Source organism: Camelus dromedarius, chromosome 14 (assembly GCF_036321535.1).
Source record: "Camelus dromedarius isolate mCamDro1 chromosome 14, mCamDro1.pat, whole genome shotgun sequence".
NCBI lineage: Eukaryota > Metazoa > Chordata > Mammalia > Artiodactyla > Camelidae > Camelus > Camelus dromedarius.
In genome coordinates this window covers 48,746,745-48,772,534 of record NC_087449.1, presented here as the reverse complement: position 1 = coordinate 48,772,534, position 25,790 = coordinate 48,746,745, and the positions used below count along the sequence as shown (strand labels likewise).

The 25,790-nt window shown below is 40.6% G+C and overlaps 1 protein-coding gene across 3 annotated transcripts in view; it reads left to right on the top strand.

Annotated features, from left to right (window-relative positions):
• Window positions 1–2,787: 2,787 nt before the first annotated feature.
• The window catches only part of KHDRBS1 (KH RNA binding domain containing, signal transduction associated 1), a 32,696-nt gene continuing 9,693 nt past the window's right edge, over window positions 2,788–25,790 (top strand). For 2 of the 3 annotated variants that reach the window (XR_004140690.2, XR_004140691.2), the window contains exons 1-9: window positions 2,788–3,333; window positions 13,758–13,882; window positions 14,701–14,817; window positions 16,050–16,196; window positions 18,848–18,981; window positions 19,476–19,677; window positions 20,197–20,264; window positions 21,047–21,105; window positions 23,506–23,698. Coding sequence is in view for 1 of the 3 variants with exons in the window: in XM_010976090.3 (XP_010974392.2) it covers window positions 2,952–3,333; window positions 13,758–13,882; window positions 14,701–14,817; window positions 16,050–16,196; window positions 18,848–18,981; window positions 19,476–19,677; window positions 20,197–20,264; window positions 21,047–21,105; window positions 23,506–23,603 (1,332 nt within the window). In the remaining 2 variants the exon portion in view is untranslated. Of the gene's footprint in view, window positions 3,334–13,757; window positions 13,883–14,700; window positions 14,818–16,049; window positions 16,197–18,847; window positions 18,982–19,475; window positions 19,678–20,196; window positions 20,265–21,046; window positions 21,106–23,505; window positions 24,853–25,790 lie in introns of those variants that run through there. The other variant, XM_010976090.3, reaches the window with a different exon arrangement.

The following is a 25,790-nucleotide window of genomic DNA, read 5'->3' as shown; positions in this document are numbered from 1 at the left end:
TCAATAAACGTGTGTAGTAATAACAATGGCCACTATCACTTACCAAGCACCTACTAATTGCCAGCTTCTTTGTTTCACAAATGCTATCTCTTTATCCTAACAGCCCTGAGGTAGGTATTGCTATGATCCCTGTTTTATCAAGGAGGAGAAAGCAGAGGCTAAGTTTTAGTAAAGTGCTCAGTCATCCAGCTGGTAAAAGGAAGAGCCAGCATTGGGACCTAACTCTATGTGAATCACTATACTCTCAACTGCTCCTGTATCTTACACCATAGTAACTGGATTGAGGGAGTAAATAGGGTAGGAGAAATTTCTCCCTTCCCACTCCAAAACAAAGTATCTATAGTCAGTGAAAACAAGAAAGATTAGAGAAAGGGCCTTTCAAATCCACAGCTAACATGAAGCACCCAAAAATCTTCATAAAAATTGCATAATAATAATTATTACTTCTGCTCATAGACTCTACCATCAGGAGGTTTACACTGGTATTTGTTAATGTTCACAACAGTTCTGCAAGGTAGATATCATTATTGCCACTTTATAGAGGAGGAAACTAAGGCTCTGGTTTTCCTAATGACACACAACGAGGACAAGCTAGCTTTAAATGTATCAGCCTCACCCCCAAAGTCTGTCTTTTCACAAGCCCATGCTATTAATACCTTCAGGTGAACCTGGGGCAGCATACTGTGATCAACACAAAATGAAATCCAGACCTCCAGGCTTTCTGGACAGGAATTACTCTTCCCTGACCACAGGGGAGGTCCCCCTTCCCCAAATAGGAGGCTGTTGCTTCACCTACTTGGTAAATACACTGCAGCCTCACAACCCATCACCTCAGAGATTACCTTTTGTATGTCTTACTTGGAAGAAGAGCTCAAACTTCTCCTTAACCCCACCCGCAGACAAATTAAGTAAAGATTTGGCAGCCTCCCAGAAAAAATGTTTGATTCTAGTCTAGAACCTCACAGATACTACTACCCAGAGCCTCTCAGACACTTCTTTATCAAAGTTTTATTAGCCTCAGCTCAAGGTACCTCCATCTGGGCATCTCATTACAGAGCAAGGACACTCCAGCCATTTGTAACACCACCATCCAAGCAGGAGTTTCGAGGACAGCAGCAGAAATGAGTCGCAAGGGAGCTATAAATCCTTCTCGCCCTCTTCCCCCTCCTCCGCGCATTTGCTCTCTCAACCCACCCATTTCTTCCCTTACTCCTGTCCCTTAAACGCATCTGTGACATTCTCATCTCTGCTCATTTATTCACACTTCCCTTTGCCTGGAACTCATTTTCCTCTGGCTGAAATCTATTTCTGCTTTGAACTCCAAACCCACATAATAGTCACTTATCTTTGGGTATTGTCAGATTACATTCATCATTACAGTTACTCAAAAACATTCTTTTTTTGACTTGACTGTAAACTACCTGTGTGACCTCAAAGTAAACGACTGCACTAGACACTGGAGATACCTATGTATAATATATATGTGACAATTTGTGGAGCAATTTGTATTTTGGTCTCATTTCTGCCAGTGATTTCTCTTCCCACGCCCAAGAAGGTCGCCAGGCCTTAATATTCCCTAGCTGAAGGCTTCTACGTTTTAGATCTAAAAACCAAGTTTCCAGGCACCTAGAAAACAATTTCTAGAATGGCTTTTGAAAAGCGTGGGTTAATTAGGGGAACTGACCCAGAAAGAAAAGGGATGGGAGCCAGGGCTTGAAGCAAAAATTTGTGGAGGGAAAGAAAGGGTTAGAAAAGGTACCAGGTTTCTGAGAGTTTATAGGAGAGTAGAGACCTAGTCTTCATTTACATACAGCACCCCACGACGAGGAGAACGCTATGGGAGGCTGTCCACTATATACCTTGGCCTTGAGAGTAGTGATAAAGGTCTGTTTCCTTGAGCAAGTGTGGGATGATTCATTGTGAAGGGCAGGAGGATTTGCACTCACATTAGTAGAAGGAGCCACTCTAGTGATGTAACAATCACAGATTTAGGAGCTGGCCTCTAACCCACTTTTTTCCGTAAGAAGCAACGTCTGCAGAAGCATGTAGAGTTAAAATGCTTTACGATGACTTCTCTGACCAACAATGGCTAACGTTTTAGAATCTATTACGTTGGAAACCACGGGTACGACTTCTGTATTCCCTGCTTTGGTCTGGAGCCCTTTCCCTCGCTAGATATCAGGTCTCCAATCTGAACCCTCCCTCTTAGTTCAACTCCTCCAATAGCCTTCAGTCTTTCCACTAACCCGTCCTTCCTCAGTGTCTCCCCTATTCTTCACCCCTGTTCTCCCCTGCGCCCTCTTTCTCCTCCCTGTTCAGGCAGTCTCTCTCCCTCCCCTCTCCCTGCCCAGACAGCCCCAACTCGCTCTCCTCTTCCCGCATGCCCCAAACGGGTCTCCTTTCATTTCTATCCTTCAGTGACCGCCCCCCAATCCTCGGCGGCAAAGCCGTTGGAAGGGGCGTGGCCCCGCGAGTAACAGGTCTCCCGCCCCACACGCCGCGGGCCCGCGCGCAGACAAAGACATTCCACAGCCCCCGCCCCCTCCGCGCACTCGGCCAGAAGGGGGAGGAGACACGTGTCCCGCTAGCGCCGAGTCACGTGGAAAAGAAAACGAACGGAGCCCGCGGCCACCTGCGCACGCGCACAAGGCTTCGGCCTGGCGGGCTCGGAGGGAAAAGGCGAGCGGGGAGGCGACTTCTGCGTGCTCCGCGGAGGTGCGCAGGCGCCGTGGCCCGACTGGGGACTTTGTTCTCCGCGGAGAGACCCAAGGGCGGTGCCGGTGGCTAGCTGCGCACGCGCGCCGCCTCATTTCCGGTGCTCTCTTTCGCTGGGTCGCTCGGGTCGGCTTCGGTCGCCGTCGCTCCCGCTCTCCCACCCCCGCCAACCGCCGCTCGGGCCTTTGCCGCTGCCGCGTAGCTTCCTCGATCCCTTCGATCGCACATCCTCCCCAATGCAGCGCCGGGACGACCCCGCCGCACGCATGAGCCGGTCCTCGGGCCGCAGCGGCACCATGGACCCCTCAGGTGCCCACCCCTCAGTGCGTCAGGCACCGTCTCGGCAGCCACCCCTGCCTCACCGGTCCCGGGGTGGCGGAGGGGGGTCCCGGGGGGGCGCCCGGGCCTCGCCCGCCACGCAGCCGCCACCGCTGCTGCCTCCCTCGGCCACGGGTCCCGACGCGACAGTGGGCGGTCCAGCGCCGACCCCGCTGCTGCCCCCCTCAGCAACTGCCTCCGTCAAGATGGAGCCGGAGAACAAGTACCTTCCCGAACTCATGGCCGAGAAGGACTCGCTCGACCCGTCCTTCACTCACGCCATGCAGTTGCTGACGGCAGGTAAGCGGGCCTCTGGGGTCCCTCTGGGTCGCCCGGCCACCCGGGGGCATTGGTGGCAGCGGCTTTGTTCCTCTCGCTTCCCGCCTCCTCGGGACCCAGGCTGTCGTGGACTGCCTTTCTCTCTTCCTCATCTTCAGGATCCTGGATTCAACGTTCCCATCTCGGCCCAGGGTGCGAGGGAGAATTTCTAGGCTGCAGTGGAGGCCCGAAGGGGACTTGACGATCTCTTAGCGCAAAGATCTTGATGGATAGTGCCGCGCTCCCCGCCCCCTTGCCGACCCTTCCCCCTCCCACCTCTTGCAGCTGCCCCGCGCTTCGAGTGCTCAGATTCTTCCAGAAATGAAGCTTTATCTTCCCCTTTCCCCAAAGGGAAAGCTTTTTTGATCGCAGGTGGCGGTCGGCGCCTCAACTGAGGGTGTAGGAGGTGAAGACAGCCTGAGCCGGGAGGGATCGTGGGAGAGAGGGCCGAAGTGAGATGGGGTGAGGCTGGAGTGCCCTGTCCACAGCGCCGCGGCCGCCGAGGCCGAGTTGGACTTAGCGGTAACCGGAACTTAAGTTGCTCGGAGGCAGGAGCAACCTGTGGGAATCGGAGCTTGAGGTTTTCCGAATCAGATTTCCGACTTCAGCCGATAAAATGGTCGTTGCTACAGAGCCGGACGGCTAGACCCTTTTATTTTACAACGTGCGTCTGTCATTCAAGAAGAGGGGAAATAACCCTAGAGACAGTGAAAGGGGATGATAGAGGCAAGTGAAGGATGGTTTGCGTCACATTCCTAGTATGATGGGAAAAAATTGAGAGAAGTTGCAAGATGCTTGTGTCTGAAAGGTTTGGTCTCCCCCCCTCCCTTTTTTTTTTTTCGCTTTAGTAGTGAAATAGGTTAGGAATAAGTTGTCTTTGTTCTGTTTTTAGACTAGCGCTCCTTTCCTGCTTAGCACTGGCCATCACCTAGTCGCTCTGATTTCTCCCTAAAGCCGTCTGTTTTGCTCTCTTCTAGTTAAAACGTTTTAATAAGTGTATCTTATGATTTAGCAATTTAAATTTCATTTAGCAAATAAAAATTCATTTAGCAAATAAAAATTCATGTTCAACACCGAATGAGTAGTTAGACTCTTCTGCAAGTTCCATATAATGGACAGATCCGTTATGAAAATGTCGTTTCCCTTTCTTTGTTCTCTATCTCCCACCATTGGTAAGAGGACTTTACTTTTAAACACAATAAACAAAGCCCGCGGTGGTCAAGAGTAAGAACATTTAGATAAACTACTTATATTTTCAACTCAGTGCTTTGCTGTTCTGTAACACAGTCAGATTGTTTGAAACGTTACTGTTCATTGTGTTCTTCTGGCAAGCTCTTTGAGGACAAGGAATGCTGTTTAACCTTTATGTTTTTCATATTCTCTTGCATGTAGCAAACACGAGGTGTTTGAATCTGAAAGCAAGTACATGCATATTCAGTAATGCCAGACTAAATGCTAAATAAAGGCTGAATGGGTCTTATTTTTATTTCCTCACATCTTTAATCAGTCCAGATTAAATGTGTGGGAATAAAATAACAAACTTGAGAACTTTAAGGTGTTGGCTTGGGTTTTAAATTCTAACTCTTGACTAGTTACCTGCACTTGGGAAACTTTCTAAACCTCAGTAACCTCATCTGTAAAGTGAGGTGGTGAGTGGTGAGGATTAAATGTTGTGTAAAAAGCAATAGAACGGTTCCTTTTGACCTGTAATCATTAGATAATAACTTGTCACCAGTTTTCTTCTAGTTGTAAATCTGTGGTACTGGGTAAGGTATGAGAATTCAAGGTTTTTTTGGCCTTCCTGAGCACATCAAGTGTCCAGTGTGGTACTCATCTTTTAAAGTAAAAGATTGCTTCTCAGTATGGCCATCAAAAACTATTGATCCTTAAAAGTTACTTACAGTTTTTATCCTTCTCTCACTGCTTAACTTCTGTTGCAAGAAAGTGCTCTTTCATTTTTTTAATTTGAGTTTTTAAATTTTTTTTCTTTAACCAAATTGAATTTTAATTGGAGAAATAGGATTGAGGTAATGCTGGCTCATTGAGAGAACTGACGTAGGATGTATGAATACTGAGCATGGGTAAGTCTCAATATATGTTGGACCTGGCTTTTGAGGTACTTTTGAATGATCTGGAAAAGGGATTGTAGTAAAGTCAACCAGCTGTGAGGAAGTGAGACTGAGAGGACAATAGTAGTATTTGAGCTCTGATAAGGATTGTGTAAGATAAGTATAGCTAACACTATGGTAGATGCTGGGTACTGGTCTCAGCACTTTACATCAAATATTTAGCCTTCACGACAATACTGTGAGGAAGTTACTCTTATTATCTTCACTTTTATGTATGAGGAAACCGAGGCACACAGAGATTAATTTGCTTAAGGTAACAAAATTAGTAAACAGCTTAACTAGGATTTGAAGTTAGTCTGAGTTTGGATCCTCACACCTAACCCTTTTTGCCCTCCACCCCCAACCTCCCTCTATAGTACCTGCAACAAATAGTACTTTAAAAAGTATTTTGTGCTAAAATATTGGACAAAATATTGGAAGAAAATCTCTTTGAACATATAAAAATGCTAGCTGACAGTGCAGTTAAGATGACAAGGTAGACACAGAAGGAGGAAACCCAGAGAGCAGACCCTAGCATTCGGGACTGCAACTCCTTCAGGCACCTCTGCCCACTTCCCAAGAGGTGCTGCAAGACCCAGACCACTCTTCCTTTACCGGCCACACAGCCCTCCCTGTCCTTTTCCCAGCTTTACTTTATTTTGCACTTATCTGCATCTGATGTACCATATGTTGTAGTTATGTGTTTGTTTGTTGGCTGCCCCTTATTTATGGCTAGAATGTCAGCTCCACCAAAGCAGGGATCTTTTGTCTGCCTTGTTCCCTGCTGTATCTTCTGTTCCTTGAAGAGTGCGGCAGAGTGGCCTCTTACTAAATATTTGATGAATGAATATTCATCTTCATTGCATGATGGAAAAATATCAACACAATTCTGAGGAATTTTGATTTTGAATATAGTCTTCTTTTTTTGTTTGTTTCTTTGAATATAGGCTATATTAGCCAAATTGGTATTCAACCATGATGATAATTAAATATGTTTGCAGACATACAAGGATCGGGGTACCCATGCTTGTTTTCTAGAACAAAAATGATTTATTACTTATGTTAAATAAACAAAGTGCTTTTATGTATATGTGTTTTTTTCTACTCTTTGCAACTGGGAAAGTAATTAATATAAGTGACATAGGAATAAGGAAACATTTTGAATAGATTAACAATCCTCAGATAATCTTGAAAGGATACTGAGAAATTCCCAGAAGCACTCAGTGGAGAATATTTACAAACAATCTATTGAAACTTCAAAATAGTTAATTATTTTATTTACAATATACTATAGAAATACATCTAGACATTCCCATTTCATTCTACAGGGCTAGCTAAACCTATTAAAAGCAGAAAGTGGAGTTGCTGAAGAACTATAGACCAAATATGGTCAGCCCTCCATATCCACGGGTTCTCTATATCTGTGGATTCAGCTAATGGCAAATCAAAAATATTTGGGGTGGGGGGATTCCAGAAATTTCCAAAAAGCAGAACTTGAATTAGCCTTGCACTGGCAACTATTTACATAGCATTTACATTGTATTAGCTATTATAAGTAATCCAGAGATGATTTAAAGTATACGGGAGGCTGTGCATAGGTTGTATGCAAGTGCTATGTCATTTTATATATGGATATACTCAAAGATATTTGAGTATCCTTGAATTTTGCTATGGGGGGGGATGGTCCTGGGACCAATCTTCCCTCGGGTACCGAGGGATAACTGTATAGGTATGAGTATAAATATTAGGAAAGAAAGGCAAAATTTATCATCATTTGCAACAGTGTCATTTGTTTACCTAGGAAAGTAGTGCATGGTATGGATAATTATAGGGGAAAGATGTATAAATCAGTAGATTTCTAATAGAGGAGCAGTAGCCAATTAGAAAAGAATTGACAAAATGATCTCATTTTTAGAGTATCAGAAGCTTTGAGATAGGCAATGAAATCAGTTCAAAATGTATGTGAATTAAAACACTAAAAAGGTGGGGGAGGGTATAGCTCAAGTGGTAAAGCTGATGCTTAGCGTGCATGAGGTCCTAGGTTCAATCTCCAGTACTGCCTCAATCAATCAATCAGTAACGTTCCCCCACACAAAAAAAATTCCTTAAAAATGTATATGAGAAATCATAGCAAACAATGTAGAGCATATAACTTTTACAGAGAATATAATGTGTGTCATGAGGTGTGCTACTCATTAATTCCATCTTGTGGCAATTCTATAAAGCAGGAAAAATTTTTATCTTTATTACAGATGAGGAAGATTGTGATCACATACTGTCAACCTAAAATTTTACTAGAGGTGATAAAGGAAGATCTGAACAAAAAGAAAAAAATACCATGGTCTGGTGGGGGGAGGAACTAGTTTTCTAAAGATGACAACTTTTAAATTAGGATGTTGGCTTTTTGCATTTTCCCTAATTCCAACTAGATTTATTTTTTTCAACTTGACGTGTTGAATAAAAAAGTAGCTAGGAGAGTAAATGAAGGTAAATGAGAAAAAAAAATTTTGGAGACAGGATAATAATGAAAACCTGCTACATTGACAAAGATGGAGGCAAGACACTGCTTGGGATATGAATTAAAAGGAACTCTTAAAAAAGTGCTGGTATAATTGTGAATTGGTACAACTACTTTGGATAACGGTTTGGCATTTCATCTGAAGGCTGAACATTCAGATTCCTTAAAATTCAACAAGGAATATACCCAAAGAAACTTTTGCACATGAATGCCTCACTCATAAAATGGCACACTTTGTTCACAAAATGATGCAGCTTTTTTCATCATTTTTGGATACTGAGATTTTTCAAAAGGAAAGATTTATACAGCAGTGAAAATGAAAACTACAGCTACATGCCACAACATGGCGAAATCTTGGAAATCTAATGTTACGTGAAAGAGTAAGTCCTATGAGGCTACATACATCTGGTACAATACTGTTTTTATGGAACATAATACTGGCAAGATGAAGTAAAATATTGCCAGCATGCATAGGTCTCTGATAAAGCAGTTTTTACAAAATTAAATGCGTTTACCATATGACTCATCAGTTGTGCTCTTGGGCATTTATCACAGAAAAATTAAAACTTAGGTTGTCCATGAATGTTCATGGCAGCTTTATTTGTAATAGCCAAAAACTAGAAATAAATCATATGTCTCCAGTTGATGAAGAGTTCAGCTATGGTACATCCATACTATGGAATACTACTCAACAATAAAAAGTAGGGGTGGGTATAGCTCAGTGGTAGAGCACATGCTTAGCAAGCAGGAGGTGCTGGGCTCAATCCCTAGTACCCCCATTAGAAAGAACTGCGTAGATTGTTAAAAAGGTAAACTTGATAAATGCAGCAACTTAAATGGATCTCAATAGAATTATACTGAGTGAAAAAGCTAATCTCAAAAGGTTACATCATATGTGTCCATTAATTAACATTCTTGGAAAGACAGAATAATAGAGATGGAGAACATTAGTGGTTGTCAGTGTGAGGCAGAGATGGGAAGTCATTGACTAGCTACAAAAGGGTAGCGTGAGGGATCTTTGTGGTGAACTGTCCCATATCTAGGCTTTGGTGGTGATCAGATGAATCCAATTAAATGCATAGAACTAATTACACACACAAACATGTACATGTAAAACTGGTGAAATCTGAATAATGTTGGTAGATTGTATTAATGTGAGTTTTCTGATTATGATATTGTATTATAGGTAAGTAAAATGTTTTCATGGAGAAAAATGGGTGAAGGATATATGAGATCTCATTTCTTACAACCACATGTAAGTCCACAGTTATTTCAAAATAACGTAGGGTTTTTTGGTTTCCTTTGTTTTGGTTTGGTTTTTTTTTTTTTTTTAAGAGAAAAAAGCCTGAAACTAAATTGTACCCTAAGAAAGAGATTTGGGAGACCATGGTCAATATGCCATAATAGGGTTTGCCACTGTCCTGGAATTCGAGCATTGAGCCCTTTAAAAAGGGGCTCTTAACTCAGGCTTTGGAGGATTTTTTTTTTTTTCTAACAATACCCACCCTTAGTGAACAATGAATGTGAAATATTGTTGTTTGTATCTTTTTATGGGGAGCTAGTCTGCAGGGGCTCATTACTTTCAACAAGATTAAGAACCTGTTGCTCTGTGCTCTTGATTTAAATAATAGATAATTTGAAAAATGAAAAGAATGGAGTGGTTTTATACAAAGTAAACTTATTGGAATTGGCTCAAAGGATTTACTAACAGATACAGGGCAGAGAATTATAAATTTGGGGTTGATAGAGTTTCATGAATCATTAAGGGAAGTTGAGGGTGTTAATGGTACATTTCTTACATTCGGTAAAATTTATAGATGCCTGTTGTGTATTAGACATCATGCTACAAATGGCGAATACTTAGTTTAGTGATAGAAAGGGGCCAGAAATTGTTCCCAGTGGGGGAAGGAGTGCTGTCATTAGATGTATGAACCAAATACATTGATAGTCTGGAGAAGGGCATGACCCCTGACATTTTGAAGCATATATCATATGAATCTTGCCCTCCTAGAAACACTGTCTCTGGATGCCTTCGTCAGAAAATAATGACCATTGTCTTGCTCCTTATGCAGCCTTTATCAAATGTTCAGGTAATGAAATGCATTTATGTCTTTCTTAGTTAAGCCAGTCTAGTTGATAAAGTTTACATAAGTTTTCCAAACTTCTCTAGTATTAACATTCTTGTGTTCATTAAATCTCTTTTTTCCATTAAAATTTTTTTTCCTTTTTAAAAGTAAGAAGGAAGGCTAAATGAGGTTTAATAACTTCCCCAAGGTCACACACCAAGCATGTGGCAGAGCTGGGAATCAAACCCAGTTCTGTCTAGCCTCAAAACTCAGATTCTTTCTTCTCAGACATACATTTAAGAAACAGTTCTCATCCTTTGGAGCTTACAGTCTGGTTTTGATAAGACCAACCAAAAAAGGAAAGATTGTTACAGTAAAAGATGGAGTAGAAGAAATCCCACAAGATTAGTTGAATTTGCTCTGACATAGGGAATAACCTGGGTTTAAATACCTACTCTGTCACTAATTTTGTAATCTTGGACAAGATTTCTTCACCTGTTAAATGAGGATAATCCTGGTTATAAAGACAGAGGGAAACAATAAATACAAAATTCCTGACACATAGAAGGCAGTAGATAAGATATGATTATTGCCAACATCTGGCTTTGAAGCAAATGGGTCACCTCTCTGCGTTGTTTACACCTTAGTTTTTGTTTGTTTGACTCCTGGGACATATAAGGTCTCCAGAGGCCCAGGCAAAGATTGTTTAAAGGAGTCAGTTTCAAAATGGTTGTCTAGAAAGTACTTCTGCCTGAGGGTAAGCCAATTTTAGGAAGCTTCTCCTTGATTTTTTTTTTTTTCTCCTTCCCGTTACAGCCTGCTCGTAGCTCTCCACAAGAAGTGAGGCCAAGGAGGAAAATACAAAAGTGAAAAAAGAAAAGAAAGAGCCAGCAGCTGAGCATCTTAGGTTCCCATGGCTCCCCTTTGTTGCCTTTAGCTGCATGACAGTGTCTGGTGGTATAAGCTATACTTTCCAAAACTTTACAAAATCAGCACTTTATTGTTTAAAGTCTCTGCCCCTACCCCCCAACCAACCCCCTCATTGAGAGGCAATAATAAAAGCATGAGGTTTGATGTTAGAGAAAGCCTGAGTTTTAATCCTTATTCTAGTACTACTATAACAGCTTTGTGATTTAGAGATTTAATTTCTCTGAGTTTCAGTTTCCTCAGTTACAAAATGGGGATTGTACCAGATATTTCACTGAGTTACTTTTTAGTATAAATGAGGTAATATTTGTATAGGATTTGATACATCGTAGTAGGCATTGAATAAATATTTGGTCTTTCCCTTCCAAACATGGAATATGACCCTTCGTAAAGACTCAAGGTGCTTCTTACTCTTAAGCATTCTAGGCTGAACTCCCCTGATTTCTTTTATCTTTCAAATCCTGTTTTATTTAAATCATTGTTCTCTGAATTGTCTGAAAACCCTTTAATATTTTTTAATTGTGAGATAAATTGATCAAAGGGATCCTAATTAACATCTCACTAGTTCAAAATACAGCAGAAGGATCCATGTTATAGAAAGGCCTTAAATTCACAGAGCACATTATATTGATATTAAACTGTTCTACTTGGTTCCATTTTTGCAGCCCTATTTCCTATGGGAGTACAACAGCTTAGCAGACTCTTATTTTCTTGCACTGGCCAAGTAAAGTTTCTGGGAAGTGGTATAAAATACAGCTGAAGGACCTAACTAGATGGCAGCAATGAGGGCACACAGAGGGAACATACATAAAATGAAGTATGTAGTTTGCTCCATATTTTCAGAAACTCCTCAGTGAAGTTTTCAGATTAGAAATGTGGCATCTTTGTTCCTATAGAAATTTTGAGGATTGAGTACCCAGTTTTCCATCTTGGAAACTCAAGAGGATGTGTGTTCAGAGATGGTAGGCTCAAAACTACAAAAAGTTAATATTAGCAGTAAGTGGGAAGGAATGGAGGTCAGGATACACCACCAGTGAAACAACAAACAGGGTGTTGAATGAAGCATTTAGTCTGTTGATTGTAAGGTCAAATTTGTTTTCTATTCCAAGCAATGAAAAATAGAAGTGCAAAGAGCACTGTCTTTTAGAGTTCTTGTAGGAGTATACTGTAACATCTGAAATTAGGCTTGTTAATAAACAGAAGCCTTCAGTTTGAAATTCTGAACTCTGTGAAGTCCGTCAGTCTCAGTAACTTTCCTTCATCTGTGTACTTCACAGCTGGACTTAGTCTAAACAGTTACTTTTAAGAACTATTAAAGGTATAGATCTGTGGAATGTGTTTGAAGTAGTGTATCTTTATACATTGAACCAGTGGTTTTCAAAATGTGATCCCTAGACCAGCAATATCAGCATCACTAGTAACTTGTTATAAATGAAAATTCCTTAGAAATCCCAGATTCGGGGTGGGACCCAGCAGTCTAGTTTAGCAAGCCTTCCAGGTGATTCTTAGACACAGTGAAGTTTGAGAACCCTTGCCTTAAAATTATAGAAGATAGAAACACTGTGGAAGTATACTTTAAGGAACATTAATTTCTTTTTTTTTTTTTTTTATTGTTCTCAGTGGACCATATAACCTTTTAGTTGCTATTCATTGCCTCCACACTCTGCTCCCATCTCTGTTAGTACTTCTGTTACACACTTAACTATACTTCAGTGCTAACTGGAAACTATTATATAAACATAGTGAAGATCGGGACTATGTCCATCTTGTTCTGTTGTATCTCCTACACTTTACAGGACAAGGTGCCTGGCCTTTAGTAAGTCTCCCATAGTGGTTAGTGGTCATACTTTATCTGTTCCTTCATCTGCCTCTCCATAGGAAGCACTCAAACCCTTGCGATCACTAAATAAATGAAGTTCCCTAGTGATAGGAAGTCTTTTGAGGGGGGGATCTTTTTGGATGCTAAGATTCTTGCTGATGAATTTGTCTTAACTTGTGAATTGAAATTACCTTGATGCTTTTTTTTCCTTTAGGACATTGAGTGACATATATTAAACACCTTCTAAGAAATGGGCTTAAGTTAGCATGCTTGTGTATGTTATTTTATTCTGTCTTTATAGCAACCTCATGTGGATATTGCCTTCATTTTACAAATGAAGAAACCAAAATTCAGAGCAATTAAAAAATGTTTCAGAGTTCACACAACTAGTGAGTGGCAGAGTTTAAAAACCAGGTCTTTCTAACTCTTAAAGGCACTGCTGTCACAAAATTATTATTATATTTTCCTTAACGGAGGCACTGGGGATTGAACACAGGACCTTGTGCATGCCAAACATGCATTCTACCACTGAGCTATACCCTCCCACTCTAATCACAGAATTTTAATGGGATTCTCCATGGTATATTTAAATTATTGACTTTGTCTCTTTGTTAAGATATGACCTGGTACTTTTTCTTGATGCAGATTTTAATTTTTTTAGTTCATCTATCCTCTTTTCCCCATCTCACCTAAATCCATTTATTTTTAAGAACATTTGAATGTCTCTGTAGAGGCTTCAGCTGGAAGTGGAAGAGCAAAGTGCTCTTATTAGAAGCAGGCTTTGGGTTTCCTAGTCAACCTCATGTAGCTTTGGTTCTTTCATCCCATCTCCATCTGAAATTAGCACACTGATCTGAACTACTTGGTCTTGTTACACAGTCCTCCATGTTACTGCTTCAAGCAGACTCAAAATTTTGCCTTGTATTTACAAGAACAAAACTAAATTAAATCCTGTTTGTCCTATTCAGAAATTGAGAAGATTCAGAAAGGAGATTCAAAAAAGGACGATGAGGAGAATTACTTGGATTTATTTTCTCACAAGAACATGAAGCTGAAGGAGCGGGTGCTGATACCTGTCAAGCAGTATCCCAAGGTAAAGCAAAGAGTGCCTCACTTCTTTGAGTTGTGTTTGTAGTAGGAGAGTATGTAGTTTGTAGTATGGGCTATGGCGAAGACTTATGGAGATTGTGATGCATCAGAAACTTAAGCTGGTGAATCTTCTGTCCCGTACTTTAGTACCTGTATCTGGCAGTTGAAACATACAAGTCCACAACTAGTAAAATAGCTGTAGCCAGAAAGGAGATATAATCATCTTTTTATTATCAAAAAACATTTCTTTCTCAAATGTTTGTTCTGGCTCCAAGTTCAGAGAAAAAAATTGAACCTTAAAAGAGTTGCTTTCTGCCAAAAGATTAACCTGAAATCTAAATAAAGGAAATATGACATAAATCCTTGTGACACAAATAAGTTAATTTTATTTTTCACTCAAAGTTTTACTTTTAAATAAATGCTTTCTTCTGATCCTCCTTTTTTCTTTCTTTTTTTTTTTAGAAAGCAACTGGTTGTATTTAGTTTATCAAACCATTACTACCAAAGGGTACCATGTGTCTGTTCTGTTCTGAACTAACTGCCTTAAAAATGTTTATGTGTGTTAAAGTACAGACAGTTGCAGTGTGATATTATGGAAAAAGCACCAAACTACATCAGGAAACCCAAATTCAAGTCTAAGAACTGCCACTTTCCAGTTGTATAACCGTAGGCTTATCACTTATCAGTACAGCCTTAGTATATCCTCAGTAAGGTGGGAATGATAACACTCTCCCTACTGTACAGGATTATTGAAGATAAATGAGATAATGTGGAAATGTTTTACTGGAACATACGTATTTAAAAATCTTTATTTTCTGTTAGTTCAATTTTGTGGGGAAGATCCTTGGACCACAAGGGAATACAATCAAAAGACTGCAAGAAGAGACTGGTGCAAAGATTTCTGTTTTGGGCAAGGGCTCAATGAGAGACAAAGCCAAGGTAAGCTCACATTAGTGAGGCAGGAAGACATCCTGATGCCTTCCAGTAGCCCAGAATCTGGTATGGATGCCTTATGGAAGCTAGCACTTACATATATATATACAGAATGTGACTCCTTTAAATTTACATTGGATATAAGAGATTATAAACCAGTTAATTTACTTGTTTGGCAACCCTAGAAGAACTAGGTGTGCCCTGGTAATTGTTTTCTTTCTGACTTTGCACAGTAATGGAAATGGCACTAGCAACTTCAGCGTAAGTAAGCTGCTTATCTATGAAAGCTTGAAAGGGAAGCTGGATGTACGAAAACTCACACAGACTAAAGGCACTAAAATGTAAATAGCACATTCTCTTTCCAGTAATGTGAAAAAGTGAGAGCAGTAGTGTTGTAAGTACAGGTGATTCTGAGGTTTAGTTGGCTGGTTTGTTGTATAGCCACTGGAATGTGAGGCCCGCTAAAAGAAAGTATTACAAAAGGAACCATGAGTAATCCTAACAACAGAACCTAATGCTTATTTTTTCCATGCCATAGCCCCACATTCTTTGTACTCTTTGTAAGTGCTAAGAAACTTCCCACCAAAACAGAATAGTCTTAGGCTTTCTAGGGTCAGCTTTTTAGATGAAACATACCTGCTACAGCCTAAAACCTTACTCTCTCAGGCCTCCTTTTATGCAGCCTACTTGATGAACATTGTTTTCTCAGACCCTCTTGTGTCCACTCACATTTCTGACTAGATGAATACAGTTAGGGCTGAAGTAGGCTGTTCTAGCTAATGAGATTTATGTGAAATTTTCTCCTCTCTATCCTGACTTCTGTCCTTCCATAGAACTTCTAGACCATGTAAGCAGATAAGAAGAGCTGATTATTAACAGCTCTACCTGGGATTTAAAAGCAAATGTTTGGCAATAAATGAATGGATGGATGAATGCTTGGCAAACAGGTGTTACGTGAATGGAGACTGGGACTGAGTTTGTCTCCTATACCTTCTTAATAAAAGCTTCAGTGAATACACCATGGATTCAAAACAAGTTAACTGTTAGCAGCAGACCAAATGCTGGTTTAGCAGTCTGTGTAAATTATCATTCTCCAGAGTTTGTTTTACTTTTTTCTTACACTTTACTTTTTTTTTTAGGTGTTGCGGTCATTTCTCGCTGTCTCTCTGGCCTAGAAGTAAAGTTGTCATTTTCTTCCTAGACTAAGTGACATGATGTTTTTGTGCATTTTTCCACAGGAGGAAGAGCTGCGCAAAGGTGGAGACCCCAAATACGCCCATTTGAATATGGATCTGCATGTCTTCATTGAAGTCTTTGGACCCCCATGTGAGGCTTATGCTCTTATGGCCCATGCTATGGAGGAAGTCAAGAAGTTTCTAGTACCGGTAAGGAAATCCATATTCTATATCTTTTGAGCAAGAGAAAACTAGAATCTTGTGCTATTGCTAAGACAGGGGTTCTTAACCAGGGTCTCTGCATAACCTGAAATTGTATACCAAATTCTGTGTTTATGTTCATTTTTTCTGAGGTTGTCCATTACTTGTACCTAGTTTTCAAAATACTGTGCCCCAAGGCCACTCTACCACTCCTTGTCTAATATGGTTTTAGTTGCGTACCGGTATCTCTTGTCAATATCTTGGGTCCACAGTGTGTCAGGCATTCTAACATCTGGTTAACAAAGATATAACAAGGTCTTCAAAAATTAAGTATTTTGGTTGTAATGTGGAACCAGGAGGTTATGATAGGAAAATGATCAAAATGGTCATAACCCCCTGCATGTAAGGGGATTATATTCTAGACTTCAGAGAGTCTAGGTGGTAACAGCAAGAAGCCTCTAACCTGCAGTGTTAATGGATTAAATTCTGAGCTGGATGCATTCAGGACTTTCTCTCCTGGAGGAGTTTACTCAAGTAGAGTTGATTTGAAAAAGGCATGATTGTCACAGACTTAACTGTTGGTGATATTAAACAGATTGGTTATATAGCTACTTTCAGAATGTAACTAAGGCCCAGGAAGAGTTGGGACAGACCAGGTTACCTGTCTTGCTTGTTACTACCTGGTCAGAGGATTCATTCTTTGACTAAGTAAAAAATGGTGAATTTTTGCTTTTCAGCATAGCTTGGTACTTTTCAGTTAATATACCACTTACTGTTGAATATTTACTAACCAAGAATGAGTCTGGAGCCTTAGGAAACGTTCGGAATACTATTCAGCTAGGACTAAGTAAGCATCATAGTCTCATCACTGAAAGGTGATACATAGTTCTTGGTTCTCTTGTATATGTAAAATGAGGGCTTGGAACTGTGTCAGAGGATGTGAGAATTGGTAAAGCAAAAATTTATAGGCAGCGTCTACCTATAATGCTGCACTCTGAGGATTCCAACACTGTCTTAAATGTCTCAGCAGCTGCTTTGCATCTAAGTACCTCGTTGTCATTAGAATGTTCGACATGAAACAGCCCATTTAAAATATCCTAGAGGAAAACTGAAAGCTGGTAAATTTCCCTTGAGATTCTTTTTACTCTTTGAGTTGTGTATTGAAGCATCCTGAGCCATCCATTTTCTGAAGGACTGCAGGGGAATACCCATCTCCTCTTTATCATTAGTCTCAACATACCGTTCAGAAGGGGTAGTTTTACAGGCTTCCATGTAAGTGGATCTTCAAAAAAATAAGCCTGCCAGGGAGATCTGGGTTTCCTCAGTGTTGATGTGGCAATTAGAAGAATGTGAGCAACGGCCCGTCATTGGTCCCTTGATTCTCCAATTTGAGTTTCAAGCAGCAGTAATATGTAAGGTAGAAGGAGGTGAAGAGTTGAGAAGGGCATCTCTGTAGTGACTAGAATCTTCTATTCTTGAAGCTATGTACACCTGGGATATATACAAATGCATGAAGTGTTAAGACTGAACGACTCTCATCAGGAAATATGTGGAAAGATTTGCAAATGGCATTTGACTCAATTCTTCCCTCTTGTGAAGAAAAAAGCCTATTTTTACATCCATGACCAGAGCCCTTCGTTTTCCCCCCTTAGAACCATTAACTGTACCAGAGAGGCTTCCTGGTACAGTAGGAAGAGCACTGGACTGGGAGCTTTATCTGCATCATCTTGGACAAGTTATTATTTCACTTTTCTGAGCCTCAGGTTCCTTGTTCATCCCAAACATTTGTTAAGTATCTGGTAGGTGCCTAATCCTATGCTTGGGTCTAAAGTTACAAAAATGGCTCTTAAAGAGCTCACAATCTGGTGAGAAAGACAGGCAAACAATTCTAAAATGATGTGGTAAGTGCTTAGGTAGAGAAAATTACATGGTGCTGTGAGCAGAGGAGGGAGTTGAGGGGTCAGCATCAAGAGAAAGTTTTTTAAGAGGTGAGGTAATATTTTAGATTAAGTCTTGTTAATTAGTTAGAGTCCCTTAGGTGGACAAAAAAGGCAGTAATATAGTCTAATGACTCAAAGCCTAGATTTTGGAGACAGTTAATTCTGAATTCATGTGTAGAATCTGCCACTTACTAGCTCTATGTCCTTAGATGTCTTGCTTTATACTCCCTGAATCTGTTTTCCCAAAGACAGAATGACCTATTTCAGGATTATTTTGAAGATTAAACTGAAAACGCTATATAAAGCTTATTATATGTTGTCCAGTCATAGAGCTTACTTAATGGTAGTGGCTTTTATTATTCTAGGAAGAGGAAACTATTTGCAAGAATGGATTGTGTAAGAGTAGCCATGTTTTGAACTTCATTTGTTCAGCATGGCTTCAAAGGAGGTTATACATGGAGAGAGGATGGAAATGATCTGGAAATCTAGGCAGGGACCACATCATGAGGAGCTTCATCTGAATAATGAGAGGTCTACCATCAAGACTTCCCTCAAAGAGGTGACAGGTGGGGTGCCATTTGACTTCAGAGAATGAATGACCTGAGACTGCATCTGGGCTTTCAAAGTTGTTCCTAGCACCCAAGCCTCATGTGGGCTAGATGACTTCTCAGCAAAAGATAGAGATGTTGCGCAACACTCCTCATTATCTTTTATCCGCAGGATATGATGGATGATATTTGCCAGGAACAGTTTCTAGAGCTTTCCTACTTGAATGGAGTACCAGAGCCCTCTCGCGGTCGTGGAGTGCCAGTGAGAGGCCGGGGAGCTGCACCTCCTCCTCCACCTGTTCCAAGGTATAAATAATGGAGACCACTTGAAATAGGATGTAAATTTGATTGCGAGTATCATTTCTCTCCTATTGGTGCTCTTATCTCTAGCTCAAAACGGGTCTCAGAATTTGTATGTGGTATCAAGAGGAGAGTTCTGGATCTTGGGCACTTTGGTCATAGTCAGGTGCAGCAGTCCTGAAGTTTTTGGTTTTTTACTTTTGGACAGTTAGCATTTATAAATGGTCTCTGACTTTAGAATCTTACCTTTTGTGACTGACCTTATGGACTGTTCAGACTCTCCAAGGGAGTTAATAGTGAGTCATTAACAGGTCAACCAGGGGACCTGGAGAGTCTTCTGGTATGGGTCCTTTACCCACACATACATTCTTCTGTGTTTTAATAATTGTGTGTTTAACGCATTGTAAAATCTATGCAGCTCCAGAATTTGTAAATAAATCTGAACATGAAAGTAGCCTAGTTATAAAAATCTCCATTTAAAATGAACTTTCTTTTTGCAGGGGCCGTGGTGTTGGACCACCTCGGGGGGCTTTAGTGCGTGGTACACCAGTGAGAGGAGCCATCACCAGAGGTGCCACTGTGACTCGAGGAGTGCCACCCCCACCTACTGTGAGGGGTGCTCCAGCACCAAGAGCACGGACAGCAGGCATCCAGAGAATACCTTTGCCTCCACCCCCTGCACCAGAGACATATGAAGAATATGTAAGAATTTTGGACAATGTGCCATTTCCCAATACCCAGCAGGTTGCCAAAGGAAGTTGAAGGACAGGGCCTTGGCCCTTGATGTAGATGGCAGGGACTAGCTGTAAGATTTGGAATCTGCCCTCTTCCCTTGCAGTGGATGTTAAACTGTGAGAATATTTTTCCGTTTTAAGTATGGTTTACTGAATGTGTGTAGATTAAACAGGAAGTAAGCAGTGCTGCTTCCTTGGTGTACAGTGTTTTACTAACGGGTCTCCCACTACTACTACTGATAATGCTGAAGTTCAGCCTTGTACCTTATTTCCTGCCCACACTGGAAGGGTTTTTTCCATTTTATTTGTTGCTTTGTTTCATTTTTTAAAAAATAACTCTTTCTTGACTGTTCCACAATGGGGGTTAACATTTTGGAGGGAAATTTCATGTTCTGTGAATCCAGAAGCCTGCCATACTCCCATGAAAGATGATTACCTTACCTAATTTCTGTGACTCTGACTTTCTACTTCATTTTATTTGTTCTAGGGATACGATGATACATATGCAGAACAGAGTTATGAAGGCTACGAAGGCTACTACAGCCAGAGCCAAGGGTGAGTCAGGCAATAGAAGTTCCATGTTCTAGGGATGGATGAGGGAGTTGGAGGAACTGAGATATTCAGGCAGCACAAATCTAAGGAGCAGTACGGCTCACCTTTTGAGAGTGTCTCCTCTGCTTTTGACATCTGTAAGGCACATAACTTGGGTCTGCAAATTTGGATAACTGTTACTCTTAAATCACAGAATCTGGGGTTAGCAGATGAAAAATTCCTGAGCTGTGGCTATATGGAAATAAAGGGAAAATGCCTTAAAATTATTTTGATTATCAAAAACATCACAGCCACATTAAAGTTGCATAAAAGTTTAAAAGAAAACGAGACTCTTCTAACTGTAACTCGGGTTCTTTTCTGCTCTTTTTTTAAAAGACATTTTTTTGTGTATGTATATATGTATCTTAACTGCGGTTGATTGAAAAGGCCTCATAATTCTACAGCAGGGACAGAACATTTGTCTTCATGTTTGTTTATTCTCTTCCAGTGAGCCCTGTGAATACATGTGTATGTACATTGTGGTTAAGATAGTCAATTTTGGATTGAGCTTTTTCACTTTTAATTGTATGCTCTGCATTTTTCTTTCCTATAGTTGTCATAACTTTTTTGAGTACCTAGTGTATACATGTTTTGGAAATATTTTGTGGTTTGGAGATGGGGTAAAATGAGCATTTTTTTTAAATTATACACACAGTAAAATGACTAAAATATGAAAGTTTTTGGGAGAAAGATGAAACTGAAACATAGTTACTGTATAGCTCTAACATTCTGTCTTTGGCTTTCAGGGACTCAGAATATTATGACTATGGACATGGGGAGGTTCAAGATTCTTATGAAGCATATGGTATGTCTTTATTTCTGTGGTGGGACAAAATATGCAAGTATGTGCCAAGGAGAATGCTGGTGACTGGATTATTGGGGATCAGATAGTCACACATCCAAAGAGAAACCTCTGATAGAAGAAGGCCAGTGTGTTGATAGATGTCACAGTAGGAGTCCTGCTCTTACTTAAATTGTGTGGTGTGCAGTAGAAAGAGGGACTGTTGAAATAAGATAGGTGTGCTATTGCTCTTGGAAGGCTAAGCAGATGTCCTAATCTAGGGCTCAGGTCCATCTTGGCCTGCTTGGAGCAGTAAGCTTTTAAGCTGATTTTGATTTTTTCCTACTTTAGGCTGGAAGGTAACTAGGCCTGGGTTATGTTGCTGGGCCTTTGCTACTGATACCTAGGCCACATTGTTGGATACTAAGAATTTAATCATCCAGCACTTCTGCCCAACCTCTTTTTTAAAAACAATTTTGGATCTCATCATAAAGAATCTCAGAGTAGAGGAAATGCTAGCTGAAAGAGACCTAGATGGCAAGAGCAGGTTGGGGTCAAGAACAGTGCTGGTTAGATTAGAAACTATGGGGGCTGGAGCCAATTCAGGGCAGTACTGGCACCAGGCTCCTTATTGTCATGGAGACATCTCAACTCAGTCCTTGACCCCAGGAGAACTATAGATGCCAGAGTGGCAACACAACCAAGCTGCCTTCCCTGAGATTTGGTTGAAAACACATTGCTCAAGAGTATTACAAGAGCCAGTTACGGCCCCGTGTTAATGGGCCCCAGAGGGAGTGCCATGTGGCGGTAGACACAGAGAGAGCAGCCTTTTTAACGTGAGGTGTTTCTAGCATACCTGAGGGAAGTCCCCAGTCCCCAGTCCTTGACAAGGGCCTAGCAGTTGAAAATTTATCTTAAGATACTAGTTACTAGTTGACAGTCCCCCTTACCCCTAACTGAAAAGGAGAAGCCTCTTAGGGCTTCCCACAGAACTCCTCAGCATAGTATATAGTAGCCAGTCAGCTGCTTGCCCAGGGAAACAGTTTTTACCAGCTCTAGCTAAATAGTATTGGACAGTTCCCATCAGTAACACCGCACTGCTCTGCTCATATGCCACTATTTAGAAGGGTAGTATGATTGCCCTGGGGTATTTCCCTCCGTCAGTGAGGCAGCACAATGGGTCCTCTGTATGTGTTTGACTAAATTACATTTCTGTTTTGCTGGAGAAGAGACTGCACTGAAACAGGCAGGCTGCTCCTCATGTTCTTGGTATGATGTTGCCATGGTTAATCTGTTCTGATTTCTGCCTTTATAAACAGAATTAGAAAAGTAAACTGTCTTGTTGGTACCCAGAAGCCACTTGGAAAGTGATGGACATATCTATTATACTAGCGGTATAAACAGGCTTAGATTGGCTTTTGTGCAACTTTACATCCATGTAGGGGTTTTAGACCTGTAGTGGTGGAAGCAGATGTTTGTGAATGCAAGTATTGTTTGGTTTTTGGCGGGGAGGGGAGGTAAATTAGGTTTACATATTTATTTTTAGAGGAGGCGCTGGGGATTGAACCCAGAACCTAGTGTATGCTAAGCATGTGCTCTACCACTTGAGCTATATCCTCCCCCGTGTGAATGCAAGTAGCTAAAGCAGTACTGGCTTGGGTAAAGGCTAGGGGTGAGTGGGACGAGAAGGCTTCTAAACACAACTCGTGTTCATGAGACATCAGCTCTAGGAGTAAGTGTTCGTCTCCTGTAGGCTTTTCTCTGTTACAAAGAAAAATCATTTGAGGATGTCACTCATGTTGTCTGACTTCCCTGGACTATTGATGTAAAAGAGGAGATCATGAATTCTCCTAATGAGTGCTGTTAACGCATTTGATTATACTTCCCACTGCCAGAGTGGTGGATCAGCTCTGTTGGTGGAAGGCTCTTGAAATACTGCCCTTGCTTGCTCTTCCCAGGGAGCCAGAGGACACTTCTCCACAGGGAAATCTGACTTGCTGTTGCATGAAAAGGGAGCTGCCTGCTTCCAATCTGAAAGACTTTCAGAAGTTGTCACTGCCAAATTGCTTTGGAAACAGGAAAGGGCATCGCAGACCCAAAAAGATTGATTTTCCTCACTGTCTCAAGCAAGGTGTTTATCCAGGTTTGGGGGCTGATGTATAGATCATGTTGCCTGTGGAGAACGTCTTTCCTGCACATCACTCCAAGCCCTTCCTGAACTGTATCCTTCTGTCTGTCCACCCAAAACTGCCCCACAGTTGGGAAATTGCCTAAGCTGCTTAGAGAGGCCAAGCAGAGTGAAAGGTGGCAAGACATTGGAAGCAAAGCAGGTTTTTTTGGTAATCTTTACCAGGTGACCTACTCCTGCCCACCCCAAAATGCTCTTGGCACAAGGTTTATAAACTGTTCTTGCTTTCCCCACAGGCCAAGATGACTGGAATGGGACCAGGCCGTCGCTGAAGGCCCCTCCAGCTAGGCCAGTGAAGGGAGCATACAGAGAACACCCATATGGACGTTATTAAAAACAAACATGAGGGGAAAATATCAGTTATGAGCAAAGTTGTTACTGATTTCTTGTATCTCCCAGGATTCCTGTTGCTTTACCCACAACAGACAAGTAATTGTCTAAGTGTTTTTCTTCGTGGTCCCTTTCTTCTCCCCACCTTATTCCATTCTTAACTCTGCATTCTGGCTTCTGTATGTAGTATTTTAAAATGAGTTAAAATAGATTTAGGAATATCGAATTAATTTTTTAAGTGTGTAGATGCTTTTTTTCTTTGTTGTTTAAATATAAACAGAAATGTACCTTTTATAATAAAAAAAGTTGAGTAAAAAAAAAAAAACCACAAAACCTGTTAGTTTCAAAAGTGACATTGCTTGCTTAAAGGTTCTGAACTTAAGGCTTGTTAACTTTCTCTTAGTTTTGATTTGAGGCATCCCGTAAAGTTGTAGTTGCAGAATCCCAAACTAGGCTACATTTCAAAATTCAGGGCTGTATAAGATTTAAAATCACAAATGTTAACGGCAGTAGGTGCCACCATGTAAAAGTGAGCTCAGACGTCTCTAAAAACATTTCCTTTAAAAGCACATGGCGGTTGAATCTTAAGGTTAAATTTTAATATGAAAGATCCTCATGAATTAAATAGTTGATGCAATTTTTAACGTTAATTGATATAAAAAACAACAACAAAATTAGGTTTGTAAAACTGACTTTTTCATTATGTGGGTTTTGAAATCTAGCCCCAGACATACAGTGTTGAGAGATACTTAGTGGGAAGTAGGTTTTGAACAGGTTGATTTGGGGAGAGGGGCTGGCCACCTGAATTGAATTTGATGCAGAACTTTTTAGTCACAAACAACCTTTCAGCAATAGTACTAATAATTAAAATTTCAGTATTTAAAAAGACAAAGTATTTTGTCCATCTGAGATTCTACACTCCATGAAAAGCTCACTTGGACACTGGGGCCAAAAGCTGATGATGTTCCTAAGTTGACAGTTGTCAATATTGAACTGTTCCCAAGGTAGTTAGTCAAGTATGTCTCAACACTAGCATGATATAAAAAGGGACACTGCAGCTGAATGAAAAAGGAATCAAAATCCACTTTGTACATAAGTTAAAGTCCTAGTTGGATTTGTACCGTCCTCCCATTTTGTTCTTGGAAGATTAAATGCTACATGTGTAAGTCTGCCTAAATAGGTAGCTTAAACCTATGTCAAAATGTCTGCAGCAGTTTGTCAATAAAGTTTAGTCCTTTTTTAATCAAAGTAAATGTGATGAATTGTCATTTTTTTTTTTGGGTGGACAATAAAATAGTTTTCTCTTTCAAATAAACTTAAATTAACTCTAAAGTTAATGGGCTTGTTAAAAGTTGGAGACATTCTTAAAAGTGGTGGGGGGGATTTTATTTTAAGTTTACCAAAAAAAAGTTTATGAGTTGTTAAGTTTTAGTTTAAAAATAACCAAAGCTTTTTCACCCCCTGGAAGTTGTTAAAGCAGTTTTATCCAGTTCTTATCACAAGTTCTTATTTCTGGAGAGAAAAATCTAACTAAGCTGAAACTTGAATTGGTTTCCATACAGGCCTTAATATTTAAAGTACCAGCCACCCTAGTTTGCACCTTCTGTAGAGTCCCTAGGTGGCCCTAAGAGTGACACCAAATAATCTCTGTGAGTTTGGAAAGGGATAGCACTTGCCTTTAGATATGACAATTCAGCAGACCCTGGGTGCCTTTAAGGGTTTCCCTTCCAATCCCAGAAATGCTTTTAATCAATCAGCTGGGCTGGGGCAGGATCTGGCATGATAGCCTGGCTCTGAACCTCCCTCCTGAGAGACCAAGAGAGGAAATGATGGAATTGGTTGACCCTGTTTCCACTCCTCTATGTTAATTATCAGGGTTCTCATGCCTTCCCTAAGGGAGCCACCTAAACTGCTCGGGGGTGAAAAATCCTCTTGTATGAAATGCCAAGCTGCCTGCAGCAGTGCATGATGGACATTTTTTTTTTTTCTTTTTAAAACACACCAACAAAAAAATGTATTTGTAGATTGTGATAAAGTGTAAATAACTGAATTTTCAACCATGGTTTGAAGTCAGCTTTCAGGGCATTATGTCTTGTTTTGATGAAAAGAGATCACTCTATACCCCCCTTTTTAAAGGAAAATTATCGCAAGAGAATCAGGATGTGTAAAGCTAACATGCATCGCAAAAAAC